The following is a 20787-nucleotide window of genomic DNA, read 5'->3' as shown; positions in this document are numbered from 1 at the left end:
GCAAGTAGATAAATAGGTACCGCTCTGGCGGGAAGGTAAACGCCGTTTCTGTGTGCTGCTCTGGTTCGCCAGAATTGGCTTAGTCATGCTGGCCACATGACCCGGAAGCTGTACGCCGGCTCCCTCGGCCAAAAAGCGAGATGAGCGCCACAACCCCAGAGTCTGCCACAACTGGACCTAATGGTCAGGGGTCCCTTTACCTTTTAACTTCAGGAGACATAAGCCCATCTATCCCAGCATCCTGTTCTCACGGTGGCCAATGACATGCCTGCGGGAAGCCCACAAGCAGGACCTGAGCACAAAGCCACACTCTCTTCCTGCAGCTTCCAGCAACTGGTACCCAGAAGTACAGAATCAGAGCACAGCTGTCATGGCTTGTGGCCATCAATAGTCTTACCCTCCACAAACCTGCCAAATCCCTTTTTTTGAAGCCTTCCAACATGTGGCTGCCACCGGCCCGCATCTCCCGCACACACAACTCTTGAGTAACATTTGGGCTGTCAGTCGTGTCATTGAGTTCATTGCCCACTCTCTTAAAGCAGCAGCTGATGAATTGGAGAAGGGAGCAAGAACATGTCAAGTCACTTTAACTATGTATTAACAGGATATCCTCTGGTTGGAAAGCTGCATTTTGCCTGTTTGGACAGTGTAGTTGCAACCGAAGGAAACTCCGGAGTCCTGCCTCATCTTGGAATCTCAAATATTGGAGCAAAGGCTGATTTTCTTTACCGTTCAGCCTGCATTGCGGAAAAGCAACACCGTGCTGCCCTCTAGTGGCCATTTCATTGGCTGCCCACTTGGTATTCCCCAAGGAGATTCCACCCTGTATAGGAAATTCCTGCCAGTCTGTTGTTGCAAAAGCAATCAAAAGTCCTGTGGCACTTTAAACACTTAGTCAATTTATTGCAGCATAGTTGTTTGTGGGATTGGGGCCACTTTATCCAATGCATAAAGTGGGCAGGACTGCTATTCCTTCCATGTCATAGCATTTTTGGTGCCACTGTTTACAAACATTGTTCCTTTAGAACAGGGGTCAGCAACCTTTTTCAGCCATGGGCCAGTCCACCGTCCTTCAGACCATGTGGGGGGCTGGACTATATTTTGAAAGGGAAAAAAATGAATTCCTATGCCCCACAAATAACCCAGAGGTGCATTTTAAATAAAAGCACACATTCTACTCATGTAGAAACACCCGGCAGGCCCCACAAATAACCCAGAGATGCATTTTAAATAAAAGCACACATTCTACTCATGTAAAAACATGCTGATTCCCGGACCGTCCGTGGGCCAGATTGGGAAGGCGATTGGGCCACATCCAGCCCATGGGCCTTAGGTTGCCTACCCCTGCTTTAGAAGATTGAAAGATACAGTGGAATAGTTAAATCTACGAACAAGTAGAGCCTACAACAAAATATTGCAGTATGGGGTACAGCACTTCCTTGTTAGGTTTCCAGCCCCTCCATTCCATTGTCCCTCCCCACCAATCTTTCATCTGTCCTGCTGGACCCCCAACAGTCAGAATTCCAAAACCAATGAGCATACAGTCTCTAGTGCAGACATAGGCAAACTCAGCCCTCCAGATGTTTTGGGACCAGAACTCCCATCATCCCTGACCACTGGTCCTGTTAGCTAGGGATGATGGGAGCTGTAGTTCCAAAACATCTGGAGGGCTGAGTTTGCCTATGCCTGCTCTAGTGGGCTGTTGGGGGGGGGGTTCCCCCACTTTGGGTTGTTTCTCTCTAAATGTTTTTTGTACTTCTGCAGGCCTCAAAATTCCCCCCTAGCCTGCAAATACCATGTGTGTGTGTGGTGTGTGTGTGTGGTGTGTCATTTTGGTTTAATAAGCAGCAGCAGCTGAAGTCTGAACACCAAAAATAGAGGGCATGGCACTGGAGGAGGTGGGGCTCTTCCCAGTGAATAACTTTCACACACACATGTGCCATACATTGAAAGCACATAGCCTTCCCCCCAAAAAAACAGGGAATAATTTTCATCCAGTTCACGTTTAAAAGCAAACTAATCTAATTTGCGCTTTTCGAAACAATACGGGAAATAAAACACAGGCATCCTTCAAAAATCACACTTCTCAAAGTTTTGCAGTGTCTTTCTCCAGCCAAGTATTATGTACAAAAATGCACATACTAGGGCACAGTGCGTATAAAACACATATATTAGTGATAACAACATACAAACATGCATTGTACATAAAATGTCTTAGCAAAACTGTGCACTAGAAGAAATTTGTACTAAAATGCCGATGTATTTTCATCGGAGTTTTTATTTTTAAAAAATAATTATACTCTCAAACTGATCTGGAAAAGTGGAGAACTGAATTTAAGATTGGAAAACTGAGAAACAGTGAGGAATTGAAACTGGCCTGCCCCTAGTTGCAGGAGAGGGAAGATAGATTATGATTTCATGGACTATCCTTATTTTTGCATGCAGTGAATCTGCAGTGGTCATTGCCCAGAAGGAATGACAGTGCCCTGTTACCCTGTCATATTAAGATTCTGGATTATTAATAGGGACGATACCTCCCTTGAAAGCAATCAAGCAATCAGGTCTTCCAAGTGACCTTTCAGTCACTTCCCTTTATGGCTAACCTGTAACTATATCCCACCCACATGCTACTCAAAAGGCATTCGCTCCTTTCTGCCAGCTCTTCGCACCATTACGTTGCAAAAGAGCAATATGAAAAACGCTATTGCTATTGAACACACTTTGTAACTGGGTGTTAAAGGGCACAAATTATGCAAATAATCAAGTCATCTTTAAAACCCTTTTCGTCTAACAGAACAAGTGAATAAGTAACAAGTTCCTAAGGCATTTTCAATGCTGGAGAAGGTAAAGTTCATTGGCTTTAGCCCAGATGGTTGACTTGACATTTTTGCATTACAGGAGAAGCAAAGTTGTGGCTTGGCTGTCATTTCTCCCCATTCCCTGGACTCCCCATCTGGAATGATTCAGTGAACACCTAAAACCTTGCAATAAACAAATCTTGTGGGACCTGAAAATGGAGAAGCATCTGAAGAATATTATTCTGGTTTCGGTTGGATTCTTGTTTCTATTTACTGCTTATGGAGGGCTCCAGAGCTTGCAGGTAGGTGGACCTTGTCGTGGAGTGCACATTTGAAGGGGGTATCTTTGAAGACGATCTGTGGGGATATAATGCAACATGGATGCTAGCCCAGTGAAAGAGAGCATGGGTATTCCATAACAGAAGAGAAATCCCTGGAGATCACACAAACTTCTGGATCAGGTTAAGGGTCTGTCTAGTCTAGCACCATAGAGACCTTTGGAAGTCAACAGCCCTCTTCCACCGTTGCTTCTTAATGGCATGTTGTCTTTGAACATGAAAGTTCAACATCATCATGGTTAATAGCTGTTGGGAGACAATGCCTCTATGATTTTGCCTAGTTCTCTTTTAAGCTAGTGGCCATCACTCTTCTAGCAGTGAATTGCATTATCAAATTATGCATTTCTTTTGTCTCCCCTGAACCTCCTACCAATCGGAGCTAGAAGAGTCTGATATAATGAGAGAAGGAGAAACTTTTCTCCCTTCTATCAACTTCTTTGACACCATGCATCAGTTTATAGACTTCTGTCATGTCCCCGTTGGACATTTGTTCTAAAAATGGTTTTTAACTTATTTTCATATTTTGTGTTGTTGTTGTTGTTGCATTTATTTCTGACCTTTCTTCCTCCAATGAGCTCAAGGTGTCATGCATGTCTCTCTTGCTCTCCATATTATCCTTAGTCCTTTGCAGTGTTTGTGCTTCCAAATGCTCCACTTAAGTCCTTGTCTTAAGGTCTTGCTGACTTCTCTCTCTCCCACCCACCCCGGTCAGTCAAAGTCCCCTTATTTATTGCAAAGCTTTTGGTTCCATTTCATTTTGTCTCTATAGAGCAGCCTCCACTCTCAAGAAGGCCTGGGCGTTGCCTCTCTGAGTGTTGTCTATGCAGCCCTTATCCTCTCCTCCATGTTTCTCCCACCGATCCTCATTAAGAAGCTTGGGTGCAAGTGGACCATTGTGGGCTCCATGTGCTGCTACATCACATACTCTTTGGGGAACTTCTACGCCAGCTGGTAATGCTGCTAGCCTACTTCTGATGAGATCTGTGGGACTGTGGTCTACTTCCATCAGCAGCCAGACTTTTGTCCATAGAATGACTGTGGCATCACTGCAAGGCTGAAAACCAAGTTGGGCGAGGGGGATTATATGAGCAGAAAATCTTCATATCTTAATTCTTTGTGGTGACTGCAATACAGAGGTGGGGGGCCCTCAGCCCTCCAGATGTTGATGGACTCTAATACTTGTCAGTTCCAGCTGGCACGGTCGATCATCAAGGATGGCAGGTGCTGTTGTCCAGCAACATCTGGGTGGCCACAGGTCCCCCAACCTGCTGTAATATGTAAAGCAGCTTCTATAATGTGGGTGGTTTCTGGGTCCCTGCCAGTAATATCTCACAGTGGTGTGGAAATATCCCATAACGCAATGTGAGCGAGCCACAGAGTGAGCCACTGTCCACATTATGGCTGCCACTAGGGAGTGGGCCATTGCCACACAGCCACTGTTCCAATTTCCAGGAGCTTCCCTGTGACCATCCAATACAAACTTGCCTCCAAAATATGCATCCACAAAAGGAAGAGAAACAGCTCTTTCCAGTAGGCTTCTTTATGACTGTTTTGTGGTCAGAATTGATACCACCCCTAATCTGAACTAGAGTCCATTATAATGAGACACACAGAGAGAAGGCTGGAGAATGGTGTTCCTCTTGCTCCAAAGAATCCCAAAACTGACCCAGCCCTTTTAGCAGAGATATGCTGAATGGTTCCATTGGGTATACGAGTGCAGCTTTAATGTTGTGGTTTTCAAATCACTCTGTTGAGAGCTGCATGAGCTTATTTCAGTCCCCCACCCCCACTTAACTTGAAATGAACCTGATACACAATTATGCTCTGTCTCCTAGACCTGGGAAAAAACTTCCTGGTGAAAAGTCCAATGCATATTGAGGTCTCAGTCTATCATGTATTAGACAAACATGAATTCTGAATATTGCTTACAATATGATAATCAGGGAGTTAAAAGCAAACCCTCAATACAATCTAGCTCCTTACGACTCTTATATCACATGAATACGTCTCCTTATAGTATAGGGGTAAACATTTGAGCAATTCATCTTGAATTTAATGGTGTAACAAGCTGTCTTTGGCCTTTCTTTCAAGAATGCTAGCAGCTTAAAAGAGATATCTAAATAACGTGTTTTTTTGCAGGTACACACTGATCCCCACATCGATGATCTTGGGGCTGGGAGGAGCACCACTCTGGTCAGCCAAGTGCACATATCTCACCATCGCTGGAAACTCATATGCTCGGAAAGCAGGGAAAATTGGGAAAGATATTGTCAACCAGTACTTTGGAATATTCTTTCTGATATTCCAGTCCTCTGGAGTATGGGGAAATCTTATATCATCCCTTGTATTTGAGCAGACTCCCAACCAAGGTAAATATTATATACACACAAACACACCCTAGGGGCTGTGTCCCTGCTTACACCACTTGCCAGCTCCCCTGCCACCCCCCCCATATGAACCCTGCCTAGAGCTTGCCCATCCCACCCCATGCCACCCTCCCAGCCCCGTTTCTGAAGCTGCTTTTCTCTTCTGTTCTACAGTCCTGCTTTGCACCTGCTCTCCCCTTCGCTCCCATGTCCTTGCATCCTACCTCTTCCATTTGTGCACCCTGCCCTTACGCACAAACCACCCTCCTGGTAACCTCTGGCATCTTCCTCCTCTCACACATTGCAACTACCTTTTCACTCTGACTTCATGAAAATCCAGAATTCTGATGTGGCACTACAGATCCTCCAATGAGGGCTACGCGACGACAGCCTTACATTTTTATGATATTACCACAGGGTACCAAGTCCTTGCCTATATCTGCCTTTGGAAGTGCTGCTGATAAATAAAACCACTTTTTCATCGTTTTTTTAAAAAAACCTGTGATACTGTATCAGATACAGTAGTATAGATGCAATTTTAAGGATAATGGAATAACCAAAGTCTAGCGTGATTCTCCCTTCTTCCAGCAGCCCCCATAACCTAGCTACATTACTCTGGAGGGCATTCTGACACCACCAACCCTCAGTGTGGCTGCAGGGGAGGGAGGGCAGGAAAATACCTCCTGTTCAATTATTTGAGGATCTAAACTATTAAACCCACTTAAAGGATTGTTTTCTTATTGGCGTGGGTGTCCAGGTTGCAGTTCCTGTGGACAGCTTCCTAGAGCATTGGGAAGAGGTCTAGTGAAATGGACTCCTTCGGATGCTGGTGGACTCTCCTTTTTGGAAGTTTTTAAGCAGAGGTTGGATGGCCATCTGTCATGGATGCTTTAGCTGAGATTCCTGCATTACAGGAGGTTGGGGTCCCTTCCAACATGATATTCTAGGTCTTCTACTATTCAGTCTATGGTTTTGTTGTTGTTGTGTGTGCGTGTGTGTGTGTGTGTTCAGCACAGGAGTTAAAGGATTAACTGGGCAGTGGTTGTTAACTCAGGCCAGGTGGAGTAGGCCGGTTAGAAACAAATCCAGGGATAACAGTAAAAGCAGGCTGCCTCAAGGGACAGATTAGGGCTAAATGCCACCGGAACTATATAGGGGGCGAAAGCCTGTCTCACAACTGCAGTCTTAAGCTAGTTTAAGGGGATAAAACTCCACTGGCTGACCAAACCAAAAGTTACTGCTAGGAGATTAGAAAATGCTGGTAATGTCCTTGAAGACTGGCAAGGGATCGAAACATTTGATCATGGCTCAAAGGCACAGTTACTTTGAAACTGCGAAATACCAATATTGTATGAAATAGCAAAGCTTAAAGAACAGAAGTAGCATTCCCTGAAGCGGTATCTGGCTTTTACACTGTTGTTCATGCCAGTCCAAGTGAGCTCCCTACAGCACTGTCAGAACTTATAGGACCAGAAAGGGCAATTTAGATGGTCCTGATCTTTGAAGTGCAGAGGGCACAACAGTGACCAGTTATACTGATGGGGCACATCAAATGCCCTGCTGCTCAAGCAGCTGCTTCCACATGGATTTGTCCACTAAAGGAACCCTGTCAATTGGCTATGGCATTTCTGTGTGTTGCAAAGGATTCCTGGACAAGTTCCATTATTGCCTCTCAAGCAGCCTGTCCACCATTATTGATTTCATTGGTGATGAGAACCTCGATCAGATTTTGAAGTACCTACCTCAGGGTTTTTTGGAACACAGCTTGAAATCCATTGCGGATGTATGCTTGAATTTATGGTCTTGATTTTGACCACTAACAACTACTGCTCTTTTCTTTTTCCTATGGCCTAGTGGAACACTCAGATGCAGATCTGTGCTGTGGTGCAGAACATTGCACAGGGGTAAATGCCACAAACAGCACTGTGGCTCAGAAAAAACCACATGATACCTTAATCTACACTCTGCTGGGAATCTACACAGGTAGGTGCTTCCAGACACCATTTGTTTGTTTGCTTGCTATTTCAATTGATATCACCTAAGAACAGTTATCTCAGGTATGCCAGGAACAATGTCTTTTAGCCATCAAATGCCTAAATAAACAGAAGTGAACAACATGTCCAAGGATTCTTTGTGGAAAGCCACAACTGTTAAAATGTTAGCTGTTAAAGCTTTAACATATAGCATAGAAGGTGTGCACCAGATCATCTCCAACATTTCACTTTGGATGGTCATTGAAGAGGACGAAAAGGAGTGGTGAGCAAAGTGTGTTTCATGGACCTTTGTCTGCCATTATTGATTTTATCATCTAAGAACCCCTTGATGTGCTTTTTTTCCTGGAAAACCATTTGTAATATATCATATTTGACAGTATTTTATGGTATGCAACATAATTTAACTGTTTTTGATCTCTGTCTTGTAACTCACTTAAAAAATCTTACAGCATTTAATAAACAACATGCAGTGATTTTTAGTATTTGACAGCTTTCAATCTGCAAAATCTAGGACTGGTTATGATAGAGGCCCCCAGGCAAAATTATAACTGTCAGAAAATACTAACAGTTCCAAAGCCTTCAAATTTTAATTTTTCGGGTCAAGATTTCATCTTCCAAATTGTTGATTCAGATTTTGAATATGAATTTTCCCACTCAGAACTTAACAGGAAAGTTCAGCAAATTTGGCGTATTCATTAATATTTGTTTCAGCTGTAAATTGTATGGCATATCTTTGCCTATGAGTGATTCAGGCCTCAGTTAATGAAATAAAGTCTAACATTCCAGTTCCATAGTATAATTTCCCTCTTCACATGTGCTTTGGAAAAGACTGTCACTAATTCTGAAGCCAGAGGCTCAGGAAACAAATTCATCTAGAGGCAATGTTGACAGATGCAATCATGGTGCCCTCATGCTGATCTCTCTTTAACCTCTGACCTGGAAGGGTAAGAAATCTGTCTTATGCAACAGCACAGTTGGTTTTTCCAGCTGCCATAGCACAAATGACACAGCAGAGCACAGTTTGCTATTCATGGTGGATGCGCTGATATTGAAGACAGAGACTTCAAAACAGTTAATTTTATTTAAACTCTCTTGGCCTCTAGGGCTGAATTTAAAGACACTTGTTGACTGAGTATTCTAAACCCATAACTGAGCTCTGAGAATAAATCTATGAATTGCTTGTCACTTTGGGACTTGGTTCTTATTCCAATGCATCCAGGCAGTGGGGTGCTGGCTGTGTTGCTAGTTGCTATTTTTCTGGATCGGATCACAGACGACCAAGCAGAGGGTGAGAAAAAGGAGACACCTTCCTTGTGCTTCACTTTCATGGCAACATTTCGGCATCTTAAAGATAAACGCCAGTGTCTCCTGATTCCCCTGACCATGTACAGCGGGTTTGAACAAGGATTCCTTGCTGGTGACTACACCAAGGTAGGAACGCGAGCGAAATGCGGTTGTCACATCACCTACCCTGAGTTCTTCAATGAATACATGGGGAAATGTTCATGGGACACTCAGGACTCTTGAGTCTCACCTCCCACTACAGATAGATGCCCTACTGAGAATACCTGAAACCTGCCCAAGAAGCCTCTGGAGTCAGTGAAGAAAGTGTTTTAGAAGCCATTAGCCAGGAAGAGCAGGAATCAAACAAAACACACCAGTAGGTCCACCAAGAGAGACCTGATGAAAATCATGTGCCATCAGAAGTCAAATAAATCCCATGTGGCTCCAATACTTTCTAAAGGTCCTGTTGTCACTCATGTCCTGCTTGTGGGCTTCTCACAGGCATCTGGTTGGCCAGGGTGAGAACAGGATGCTGGATTAGATGGACCTTTGGCTCTTATGATGCTCTTGTTATGTTCTTATGTGACCCGCTGAGGGGAAGAGGGAGCGGACAACCACTTGGTGCTGCAGGGATCAGAGGGAGTTGGATCTGGATGGGGAAACATTGATACAAGGAGCAATTGCCATGGGTTAGAAGTCAAGTGTCAGGTTTATCACTTCTCTCACACAAGACACAACATGCTGGCAGTTTAACTAGTTGAGGTTTATTAGCAATAACAGACTTCCAGCAATCCGAGTTTCCCACAGCTCACTGTCGGAGTCAGTTGACTCAACTGGCTTCCTGCCCTTCCCAAGGCCAGATATACCCCAGGCCCGCCCTCACTTCCTGCTGGTCCTCCTTGGTTCTAATTGCTTGCTCCACCTCCTTCTTCTTGGAGACTCTGGTGCAGCCAATTACTCCTCCTCGGAAGTTGAATCCAACTCCCTCCTACCACCTGCATCCTGCTCCTTCATCTCTGTGCTGCTACGAAAACTACAGGCAGCATTCCAGAGCGAGAAGGGCTTAACTCACTTTCGTTGTGTGAAAGAATCAAGCTTCTATTCCCTCTGCCTCTTCCTCCTCCTCTGCAGATTCCTCTCTGCCGGCCATGCCTCTGGCATCAAGCCTAGAGAAGAAAGGCATCTTTCTGCCTGCCATATTGATGTATTTGCTTTATTAATTTATTGTCCATATTGTCCCCCAACCCAGAGTGCCTTGCAAATCACAGAGGTATTTCATATTTGGGTAGCCCTTGCATTGCCTCCTAAACAGCCCTATAGTCGCACAAATCTAGCTGGCTGACAGTTTGCATACCCTGAATGGGCATGCACAGGTACAGTATCAAAAAGATACAAGGTTAATGTGAGCTTACTGGTAGCTATAAGTGAGCATACAAGCAGGTCTTATGGTGCTTTTTTTGTTTTAATGATGCAGATCTTAGCCATATTTTTAGTACTAGCATATTGCTTCTGTGGTCTCCATCTGATTAAATGCATCATACTCTGATGTCCAGGAAGCCAAAGAGCTACTCATATGGTTGGCAATCATCTACCTTATGGACACTTCCAGGCAGCCTGTTTATGATGTTACTGGCAAGTGTTATCCTAGATCCCAGTGCATTTCCCCATCACTTTCCTTACTGCAAAAAATCCCATCTTTGGGGAAAGCAGGCATGTTATGCAAGACCTTCCAAATCAATTATTGTTGCCCAACCTGAACTTACTGGTGGTATGTGATTGAATCCCACCCCAAAATCGTGACAGCCTGGAAGCGCTGTGTGTCAACTCCTCTCCCTACATATCCCCAGTTCTTCTGCTGCTTTAGCATTTGATAACATGTATGGCACATGAGCAAATTACCCCACCCCCCGTCTCTCAGCTCCATCACTGCACAGCAGGCGCACACATTAAATCTGGAGGCCCTACGGCAAGGCACAGAGCTGTGCTTTATTGATCGCATCTTCTCTGTATGAATATTCACCCAGCACTCAGAAATAGACACGAAGTCCTAAGCCTCAGATGACAGAATCAACGTTGCTGCGTTGAATAATAATGCCATGTGCGCCTGTGTGTCTTTCTCTTTTTCTCTAGTCCTATGTGACCTGTGCCCTTGGGATAAATTTTGTCGGCTATGTGATGATCTGCTTCTCGGCTGCAAATTCACTCTGCTCCCTGCTCTTTGGGAAGATTTCCCAATTTACTGGCAGAAAAATTCTATTTGCAATGGGTATGTAAAGGCTAACGGAGGACCGGGGGGCTCATCTAGTGTGAAAAACGGGGTGTGCTCATACTAAGAGGCAGGGGGTATAATTTAATGAAGAACTGGGTAAAAACATGATCAGTCCAGATGAGGATTCTCCCCCTCATTACTGGGAATGAAACAGTCTTGGCCAATTTGAATTTCAAATATGTCTGTTTGCTCAGTCACTTCAGAGAAAGTCTCAGCATTTCTAACACAGAAGGTGGTTCTCAACTCATGAATCACATATACTAATAGCAATCTCAATTCTCTGGGTGCCAGTTCTGAAGCAGTCAAAACAGCACTAGTCTCACACAAGAGAGTGGTATTTGCACAGAGTTGGTTTGCAAAAGGATAAAAAAATAAATTTGAGGGTGGGGACCCCAAAACAGTCCATTGAGGGTTGTATCCAATGTAATATTAACAAACACATTCTGTCAGGAAAAGATTTATTCTTGTGCAACAAAATGTTCCCCCCTCTCCTCCCCCTCCGGGGCAGATTTGGAGAGGGCACAGTGTGCATGAGGAAAGGAGAAAGAGTTCCATTGCATAAGTGGAAATCCTTGTGCCAACAGAACACAATAGTCAATGTCAGCCTGAGCATGCTCAGTTGGTGTGGAATGCTCACTGACGGCTAAGAGGGGGAACAGGGAATGGAAAATGGAGATGGAATAGAGGATCCTAGAAAATAACGTGGCTGGTTGGTTGGAAATCTGAGCAGAAGTGCTCCACACAGCAACATTTTTGCTGCAGGTCCCCTTTGTATTTCTTACCTCTGAAACTTTACTTTTGTGTGACCACATGGGGTTCTTGGAGTGGTTGCATGGCATACTGATTTATACTGCGTAATCCCGAATGAAATGACCCACAAACAAATCCCATCCCAGCATCTTAGACAGGGGAGAAGAAGGTTCCCTTCATCTAATGACTGGCATTCCCTGAACAGGGAGGTGTCATGGCTTCTGAAGTCATGAAGCAATATGTTACGTATTTGCCTGTCCCTTTTGGAGGTGCTGATCTGACAATAGTATAATTTATAGGGTCAACTGGCAGCACTTGCTAAGGCACTGATCTGACCAACGTCAGGGAGGGAGGGCAGACTATGAAGAAACATTCGGGGAACTTGGCACTGCTGGCAAATTATGTCTCTTGGGGTTCGATTTCTCATGTTTCACTGGACTTTTTTTTTTTTTTTTAATGAGCTACCTCTGCACATTCTCCAAACTGAATGTACTTCACATCTAATATGACTTAAGAGAAATGTTCCCAACTACACATCCTGGATAAAGAAGAAATCAGCTGGCATTTTGCTGCCTACTTCACCCATGTCATTAGGCTGACAGGTGCCCATTATATGCCAGGACTAAATTACTTGCCTTGACAATGGGCTGGCTGGCTTGTTAGGCTAAGCCAAGCCAAGCAGGAATGGGTGGGCATGAGAGACCCCAAAGAAGAGATTGTGGCTCCTGCCCACAATCCTCCTGCTGCAACACCATGGTGAGCTAAGCTGTGGTTTGGCTTAGCCAACATGTCATCTGAACCAGGACTCAAGGTTTGTTTCCTCTAGGCAACCAGCAGAAGAGATAGCGGGTCCTTACCTCTGTGACCTTGGGGGCCAATGGAAAGGAGAAGACTCTTGATTTGTTTCCTGAACGGCAGGGTACATTGCCCAGCCAATGTGCTCCTAAGCAGCCTCATTGCCCCTCTGTGCACTCTGGCGGCTCTCCGAAACATTTATGTAGCTGGAATTTCGACATCCCAGGTGGTTGCTTACTTCATCTTTATACTATAGCCAGGGTGCTGATCCTGCTTCTTTGCTTCCAATGTCACCTGGGCGGCTGCCACTGTTGGAAACTAATGGGCAATGTGGACTTTGGCCTGGTGCAGCTATATAATTCTCACTATCTGAAATGGCCTACTTCTGAAACTCAATCTTTCATCTCAATCTTTCATCATCTTCCAGGTGGAGTTCTCAACCTTGCCTGCATAATAGGACTATTGCTCTGGAAACCTCGCCCAAGCCACCTTGCCCTGTTCTTCGTATTCCCTGCCCTGTGGGGTGTGGCTGATGCTATCTGGCAGACGCAGACCAATGGTAAGCCTTTTCAATCATGGAAGACTGGCAGCACAAGCACAACTCTATGCAAGTCAGTTCCACTGGGATCAATGGGGTTTACTCTGAGGAAAGTGTGCATGGGACTCGGTGGCCTTAGTCTCACTGAAAGCAGATTCTCTAGACTCCAGTAACTATCAGTGCTTCCAGATGGGGGCATAATATTGCAAACTGACTGTTGCAAATGGGAGTTGGTAATAGCTATTAAAATAAAATTAAAAAACTGATTAGATTTTCCCTAGAAAGGGTAACTTGAATTAAGTGGTGGGGTGGGCACTTCTATGCTGGCTGGCATTCTATGCTGACATCGCATGGATGCCGTGAAACATTTTTGTGCATGAGGAGCACCCATCTGGAAGCTCCTGAGATATGTCCGAGTAGAATGCACTTTGGCAGAAAGAGTTGGAAGACTGGGGCTAGATCTACACAGCTATTTTTAAAAAAACAACCCGTTGTAAAGCTCACAATGGAAAATATCACTGAGTTGTGATTTCAGCTCTACAGCACCATCTGGTGTCACAGTGTTATACCACATTTTTAATGTTGTAATTTGACTAATGTAGCTGAGTCCTGGGTCCAAAACAGGTATGCTGTTTAAGGGTACTCTCATTTTGACTGAAGAAAATCACCATTTTGTAGTTCAAATTGGGAAAAACAAATACAGTAAATGGACAGAAGTACAAAGATTCACAAAATGTTTAGGGGTATGCATACACCCAGAAAAAAAGCACTGGCTATATGGAATGACAATTGGCTTAGGTGCTTTTCTGGCAACAACTAAAAGCATCAGATGTGGACAAAAAGAGACCCTTAAAAGAGGGTTGTATCAGACCTGTTCACTGATGCCATGCAAAGTACCCCAAATGATCTTCCATGTACAACAGGAAGAAGAACCATCACAGCTTTCCAAGTAGTGATAGTTGGGCATGTATAGACTCCTGACAGAAGCTCACAGCACTGGCATTAAGCCACAGGTGTTATGCATAACCCAATTCAACACCTGTAATTTAATACCTATGTGTCAGGAAATTAAGCCCCTTCCTTTATTCCTCTGGGCTTGCATTCATAAGCAATGAAGAAATACTCTCTTATTATTACCACTTACCACAGATGGTATTCATTTGTATACATAGAGAGCACAGCCATGCCACACATTTCAAGCACATGACTTTCCCCAAAGAATCCCAGGAACTGTAGTTTAAGGGTACTGGGAATTGTAGCTCTGTGAGTTGTAAATGACAGTTCCCAGGATTATTTGCAGGAAGCCGTTTGCTTTAAATGTGTGCTGTGGATGTGACCAGAGAGCAAAGGTTTGAAAGAAATCCTCAAATGCAAGCTGTGTGCTAAGTCAAAAGGAATACAGTGGAACCTTGGTTCTCAAACGGCTTAGTTGACGAATAAATCGACTCCCATTCCAATTTTCAAATGTTTTTTGGAAGCCAAATGTCTGACGCAGCTTCCGCTTGAGTGCAGGAAGCTCCTGCAGCCAATCGGAAGCCGTGCCTCAGTTTTCAAACAGTTTCAGGAATTGAACAGATTTCTGGAATGGATTAAGTTCGAGAATCCACTGTAACCAGGAGCTAATTGAAATGTTTATTATCCCTGCTGTGTGTGAGGGGAGGGGCATGGAGATTAAAATAACATTGCATAAGAAAAAATAAAGATTAAAGGCTAGAAAGACCTTTTGTAATATGTTGAAATATTTACACTGTCATCCAAGGAATAAACCCTAAACTAATTAGCTATGGAGATTAAATATGTCACCACGTTGCTTACACAGGCAAAAGACAAGCACTTGCACACCTCACCAACAGATCTCGCTCCATTAAAAAGTACCACCTTACATACATTCTCTCTCATTTCCTGGGAATGTCAGGGCAAGAGAGTCTTTTGACAACAACAAAGCTGAACCAAGCAAGGATTACATACAGGTTAGATGAGGTCATGCTAAGGGCTTAACTACACTTCCGGGTGCCTCCGGTCCAGACCGCAAGTATTTTGCAGGTTCAAGGCTTTGAGCACATAACAGGACTTCAGACTTATACATTTAAAGTGGGTTAAAGCTCTAGCAGTTTGGAAAGTGATGTGGAAATGCACTGAAAAGTGTGGAATGAACACATGATGAATTGTAAGAAGCATAAGCACCTTGTAAGCAAATCAGGATGAACGCTCAACAAACCAGGAAGCATAAAGCAAGCCTTCCCTCCAGATGTTGCTAGACTACTGGCCCTGACTATTGGCCAAGTACCTGCAACTGATGGAGGTTGCAGTCCAACAATGCCTGGAGTCTAGCAGGTTAGGGAAGGTCCTGGCCTTACATGGAGGTATGGTGGCTGTGATCTATTCCTTGTTTTTGCACGTTACAGAACTGTGTGATATGTAGAAGCATATGTAGAAGTTCTGGACTTGGAGAATTTCTGCTGTATGTTGAGGATATGACTAAGCTTATGAAGTCATTGGGGTAAGGGACATCCTTTACAGACCCTCCAAGTGTCCATATTTTCCAGGGACAGTCCCAGATTTACAGTAGCCGTCCTGGTTTCTGATTTAATCCCAGAATGTCCCACTTTCCCCAGGATGTCCCTATTTTCATCAGAGAAACATTGGAAGGTATGGTAGGGTATCTCTATTTTCATTGGAGAAATGTTGGAGGGTATGGAAAAAGACATCCCCAGGTGATTTTTTCAGCTGGAACTCACCAGAACTCAGTTCCAGCACCTCTCAGGTAGGCGCTATTGCCATTCTATGAGGGATGTGTTTATGGTGAGTTCCAGCACCTCTTTTTCTAGAAAAAATAGCACTGGACATCCCTATTTTTGTCAGAGAAATGTTGGACGGTATGCCTTTACAAACTTGGATCAGTATTCTTCTGAACAGGAGGCAGCACTTTGCTTAAAGGAAATCCTCTTTTAAAAAGGGATATGCAGGCCTTCTTTTGAGCCAAGGTTCAACTCCAGAACATGGGAGCAGAACCCCAGAACTTGATGTAGGTACCAGTTCTTGGATCTGGGAAATGCAAAGAAATAATAAGAGGCTCAGCTCAAGTCAGTTGAAGTTGAAACTCCAAATGAACCACTCTCCATGCAGTAAATATAAAATGAGATAGGACTAGCCCTGAATAATCAACAGAAGATTTGTGAACATGTGCAGAGTGCCTTGCAATTATCAACCGCTGCTTCTTCTACCATTCAAAAAAAAAAAAACACCAAAAACAGTAGCCTGTGGTACTTGATACATTGTGGAAGCTGTATCTTATCTTTGCTGCTTCTAAGAAAGAAACACTCCACACGTGCTCAGAGCTCCACTCTTCCTAATTATTGCTTCACACTGGAGGGCACAGGTCTGCCATTGAAAACAGGTTCCACAGCAGAATTCAAATTAAACCCTGTGCTTTTGAATTACACACAAAGTGAGGTAGGCATGAGCTGCTCAGTTTAATTATCAGTTACATGACTCAGCTCTTACTTTAACAGAGTTTCATTACAAAGTTCCAAAGAGAATTCTAGAGACTGAAAATTTAACTCCTATCAGAGTTTAAGCAAGTAGCTGTTCCAGGAGATCTCTTGTGGTTGTGGAATCTAATATTGACCAAGGGCTCCCCCTAAAGGATTTCAATGGAAAATGCTAGAATCCTTGCCCTACTCCACATTTTCAGATTCATCTATCCAAAAGTGTGTGTCATATTTTGGCACCTCACTGTATTGTAAGTTAAATCTGTTTTATTTCATTTGTTCTTCTATAAGAGCTGCTTCACATGTAATAATATGCATACTATTATGCACACACAAGCATCTTTCATGCTGGAGTTTAGCAGTAGTTGTGTTGCGGGTTCGAACCCCATGTTGGGCAAAAGATCCCGGCATTGCAGGGGGTTGGACTAGATGACCCTTGCGGTCAGAGCCATCTTTCCCATAGGGCTTAGTGGAGCGTCGCACCAGAGCGCCAGCCTCTCAGGGGTGCCCCAGCAAGTGGGGGAGCTGCGCGGCTTTGCTGACGGCCTCCCCTTTCCCTGCACGCCCGCTGGCTGCGCCCCACCAACCATATGGCTGGCGGGTGCACAGCTTCCCTCCCAAGCCTCTGCGGGGATCGCTGTCCTCCCGGGGAGGCTTGGGAGGGGCACAACTTCACTCCCAAGCCTCTGCGGGGATCGTTCTCCCGCAGCGGCATGGGGGAGAGTTGCACACCCTCCAATGCCTGGCAGTGCACAGCTATGGCCACCCCAACACTATCCGTGGTAATTTGGTGGTGCTGGGTGGATATTTGCACCCCGGCATCACATCTGCTAAAGACAGCCCTGCTTGTAGTCCCTTCCAACTCTACAATTCTATGAATCTATGCTGTTTAAAGAGTTGCACGGGCCTGAAAAACACCATTATTATCCTCTTCAGCAGGATGTAAAAAGAGCCCTGAACATGTTAGAGCCTGAGCATTTTCTGCCTTTACTCTTAGAGGCTGTGAGCCTCTGGGTATCAGTTGCTGGGAATCACAAGTGAGTAGAGGCTGTTGCATTCAGGTCCTGCTTAATGGCTTCTCACGGGTATCTGGCTGGCTACTATGAGAAGAGTAGTGCTAGATTAGATGGGCCTTTGGCCTGATCCAGCAGCTCTTGCATTCTTAAAAGTAGAACAGATGTTCTAGCCAGCAGCCTCCCCAATGTAGTATTTCTAACAGGTTAATTATAAACATAGGCGCTTCCATTTGACGTGTGGATCATCCCGGGAAGTTATTCAGCCTCTGTTTATTACATACCAGAACTGAAAGCAGATCTTACCATACCCCTGTCCTTTTTTTAGACATGAACTGCCTGATGTCATCATGGGTTAGTTCATATATTCATTCCTGCAGCAACAGAGCCCATAGTTTGCATGCGTAAGGATTCCAAGGAGCACTGTTTTAAAGATACTGCTAGGAGCATGGATAACCATAGCTGTCAACTTACAGATTTGAAAATAAGGGATCAGCAGCCTTGAAAATAAGGGACCAGCAGCCAAAATAAGGGACCTGCAGCCTCACCTGTTCCAGGCACTCCAGTCTTCCTGTCCTCCTGCAGTCTGGTCAAACTCATGCTGGTAGCTTCGAGAACACTGTCCAACCAACTTTGTAACCAGAGGTTCAACTGAACAGAATCTGAATCACATGCACCACAAGGCCTATGCAGCCTCAACTTAAGATGGCTCCCCGGCCTGGCTTTGCACTGCAAAGGTTGCAGCAGCACGTGCAACAAAATGGCGTCCAGCATTCGAAAACCCCCTCAGCTTGCATTAACTAGCCACACACAAGGCATGCAAGCTCCACCCCCCCAGTCGTTCTTAGACTTCTTATTGGGTGAGCAACACAGCCAAGCAACACAGTTGGAGCCTCCCTCCTCCCTGGCCGGGAGGGAGGAAGAGGAGCTGCTTCCTTTGAAATTTAAGGGACATCATTTAAGGGACATTTAAGGGACATCCATCAATAAGGGACAGCAGTGGGACATGGCGCTGGAATAAGGGACTGTCCCCTCAAATAAGAGACACTTGACAGCTATGTGGATAACACTGGCCATATTCACACCATACGTTTAAAGAATTGTGATGCCACTTGTCAGGGTGCCCCTGTTTTCCTCCACTCAGAGCTACAATTCTCTGAGTGGTTTAACAATCCTTCACAAGGAACTCTTGAGCATTGCAGCTCTTGTGTCTCTGCCCCTTATACCAGCTGAAGGTGTCGCCCTCCAAAAGCAGGGGAGAGAGACTTCCCACTCCAAGGAACAAAGATCGTTTTATAATGTCCCTGGACCACTGTTGCCTGGCGATGGACCTGTTCACAGTAAACTCAAAACCCAGCAGTATATGGTTTAAGCTACAACGTTGTGTGATCCTAAGCAGCTTCTTGGTACAAAAAGAGAAGACATCAATCATGTATTTTCTTGCAGCATGACCTTTTCCGGGGAGAAAGAGGGTTAGCTACTGCTGCTACAGTTACAGACCTAGATGGGTGTCAGATTTAGGCTTCAAACATAAAGTTTTGCCTAATTCTTCTCTTTCCATTTGTTTACAGCTCTCTATGGAGTGTTATTTGAAAAGCACAAGGAGGCCGCCTTTGCTAATTATCGCCTGTGGGAGTCCCTGGGGTTTGTCATCGCCTTTGGTTACAGCACGTTCTTAAGTGTCAGCGTCAAGCTTTATATTGTGCTGGCTGTACTGGTGGTGGCCATGGTATGCTATGCAGCAGTCGAGCACCTGGAATCACAGTCCTCTCCTGGTCCTGAACTACCCAGTATCTCAAAGCAGGAGCCAAACGAACTAGGCGAGAAAGATCCGCAAACCCATTTGTAGCCCAGCAAAGCAAACCTCTGTAAGGCCAAGCAAATGGCCCAGTCCAAAAGTGCCTAATTTTGCTCATGTGCATTTTGTATGGGCTACCAGAGAGTAGTGCTGATATTGAAAGAGGCAGCACATCACAGGACTGGTGCCACAGATGGCTTCTCAAAAGGCTCGAAACCAAGGAAGGCTACCAAGGAACAGATACCATGATTTGTGCAATATGTAAATGGAAACTTCAGTTCTTTCAAACTGGTGCAAAATGTACATAGGATTTTTTTTCTGCCAATACAATAATGACTTCAATTAAGACAATACAATACTAGGGACCTTCTCTTCTTGCTACTAGTGACAAAAAATGTTTTTAATGGGTCTTTGATATTTTTTTTAATGGGGGGAGAATAAAAATAAATTGATAATTCAAAAATGTTCTATTTCTTATTAAATCACTCATATTCACATAGAAAATATAAATTGACTCTCAGCTGGAATACAAGCTTAGCACTCCCCTCAAGGAAATAAACATGAAACTGTAATTTCTCTATCCAAGTCTCCTAAGGAAATTGTTGGAGAATGCCCTGGGGATGCCTGCAATCCCCCAGAACTCTGAGCGTCCTCCAGTACGCTCAGCTCTGGAAAAGGCATCTCCCTTCTCTTCCAGTGCGCTTCTAGCAACATACATCATAATGATATACAGTATGCACACTAAGCTTCTGTCAGAACACAGCAAGAAGCGTGAGACATCGTAGAGCTAATCTACTATTGATTTACACACTATGTAAATCTGATGAAATTGGGTGAAGGATGTGGCATGGCATTTGGATGAGGCCAATGAGCCGCACCGAGTCCACAAGACACTGCCATGTGGAAGAAGTCATGTGGTTCAATGAATGTCCCTCCCATCAATGGGAGGAATGTCATGGGGCAGCCAAACAAAACTTCAGGAAAGGACAGGAGAGCGCAAGAACCAGGGGTGCCAACTTTACTAAAATATTGGGGGGGTAAGCCCCACCCTGCATAATTGATCACATGATGCAGTGCATGGACACCATTTGAATGGCTATAAAGGTAAAGGGACCCCTGACCATTAGGTCCAGTCGTGGCTGACTCTGGGGTTGCGGTGCTCATCTCACTTTATTGGTCGAGGGAGCCGGCATACAGCTTCTGGGTCATGTGGCCAGCATGACTAAGCCGCTTCTGGCAAACCAGAGCAGCTCATGGAAACGCCGTTTACCTTCCCGCCGGAGTGGTACCTATTTATCTACTGGCACTTTGACGTGCTTTTGAACTGCTAGGTTGGCAGGAGCTGGGACCAAG

General features: G+C 44.6%; 1 protein-coding gene across 2 annotated transcripts; it reads left to right on the top strand.

The window, feature by feature from the left end:
• Positions 1-2658: 2658 nt before the first annotated feature.
• On the top strand, positions 2659-19897 carry UNC93A (unc-93 homolog A). Of its 2 annotated transcripts, XM_083608066.1 has the most exons (8): positions 2967-3100; positions 3906-4087; positions 5276-5505; positions 7357-7485; positions 8716-8927; positions 10911-11046; positions 13022-13153; positions 19208-19897. In XM_083608066.1, exons 1-8 carry the CDS (start codon positions 3014-3016, stop codon positions 19483-19485), a joined length of 1386 nt encoding a protein of 461 aa, XP_083464192.1. In that variant the 5' UTR covers positions 2967-3013; the 3' UTR covers positions 19486-19897. The 2 variants fall into 2 exon arrangements, with proteins under 2 accessions (XP_083464193.1, XP_083464192.1); XM_083608067.1 differs by lacking the exon at positions 3906-4087 and having other exon boundaries at positions 2659-3100.
• Positions 19898-20787: the final 890 nt, after the last annotated feature.

The sequence above is a fragment of the Podarcis filfolensis genome, assembly GCF_964270895.1.
Source record: "Podarcis filfolensis genome assembly, chromosome: 3".
Taxonomy (NCBI): domain Eukaryota; kingdom Metazoa; phylum Chordata; class Lepidosauria; order Squamata; family Lacertidae; genus Podarcis; species Podarcis filfolensis.
Note: the sequence above shows the minus strand (reverse complement) of the source record. Positions and strands in the feature narration are given on the sequence as shown.

Coding starts and splice junctions, on each gene's coding strand:
- UNC93A (XM_083608066.1), top strand. CDS start 3,014: ATGGAGAAGCATCTGAAGAATATTATTCTGGTTTCGGTTGGATTCTTG. Junction 5,506..7,356: donor TGAGCAGACTCCCAACCAAG/GTAAATATTATA, acceptor CCTATGGCCTAG/TGGAACACTCAGATGCAGAT. Junction 13,154..19,207: donor CTGGCAGACGCAGACCAATG/GTAAGCCTTTTC, acceptor ATTTGTTTACAG/CTCTCTATGGAGTGTTATTT.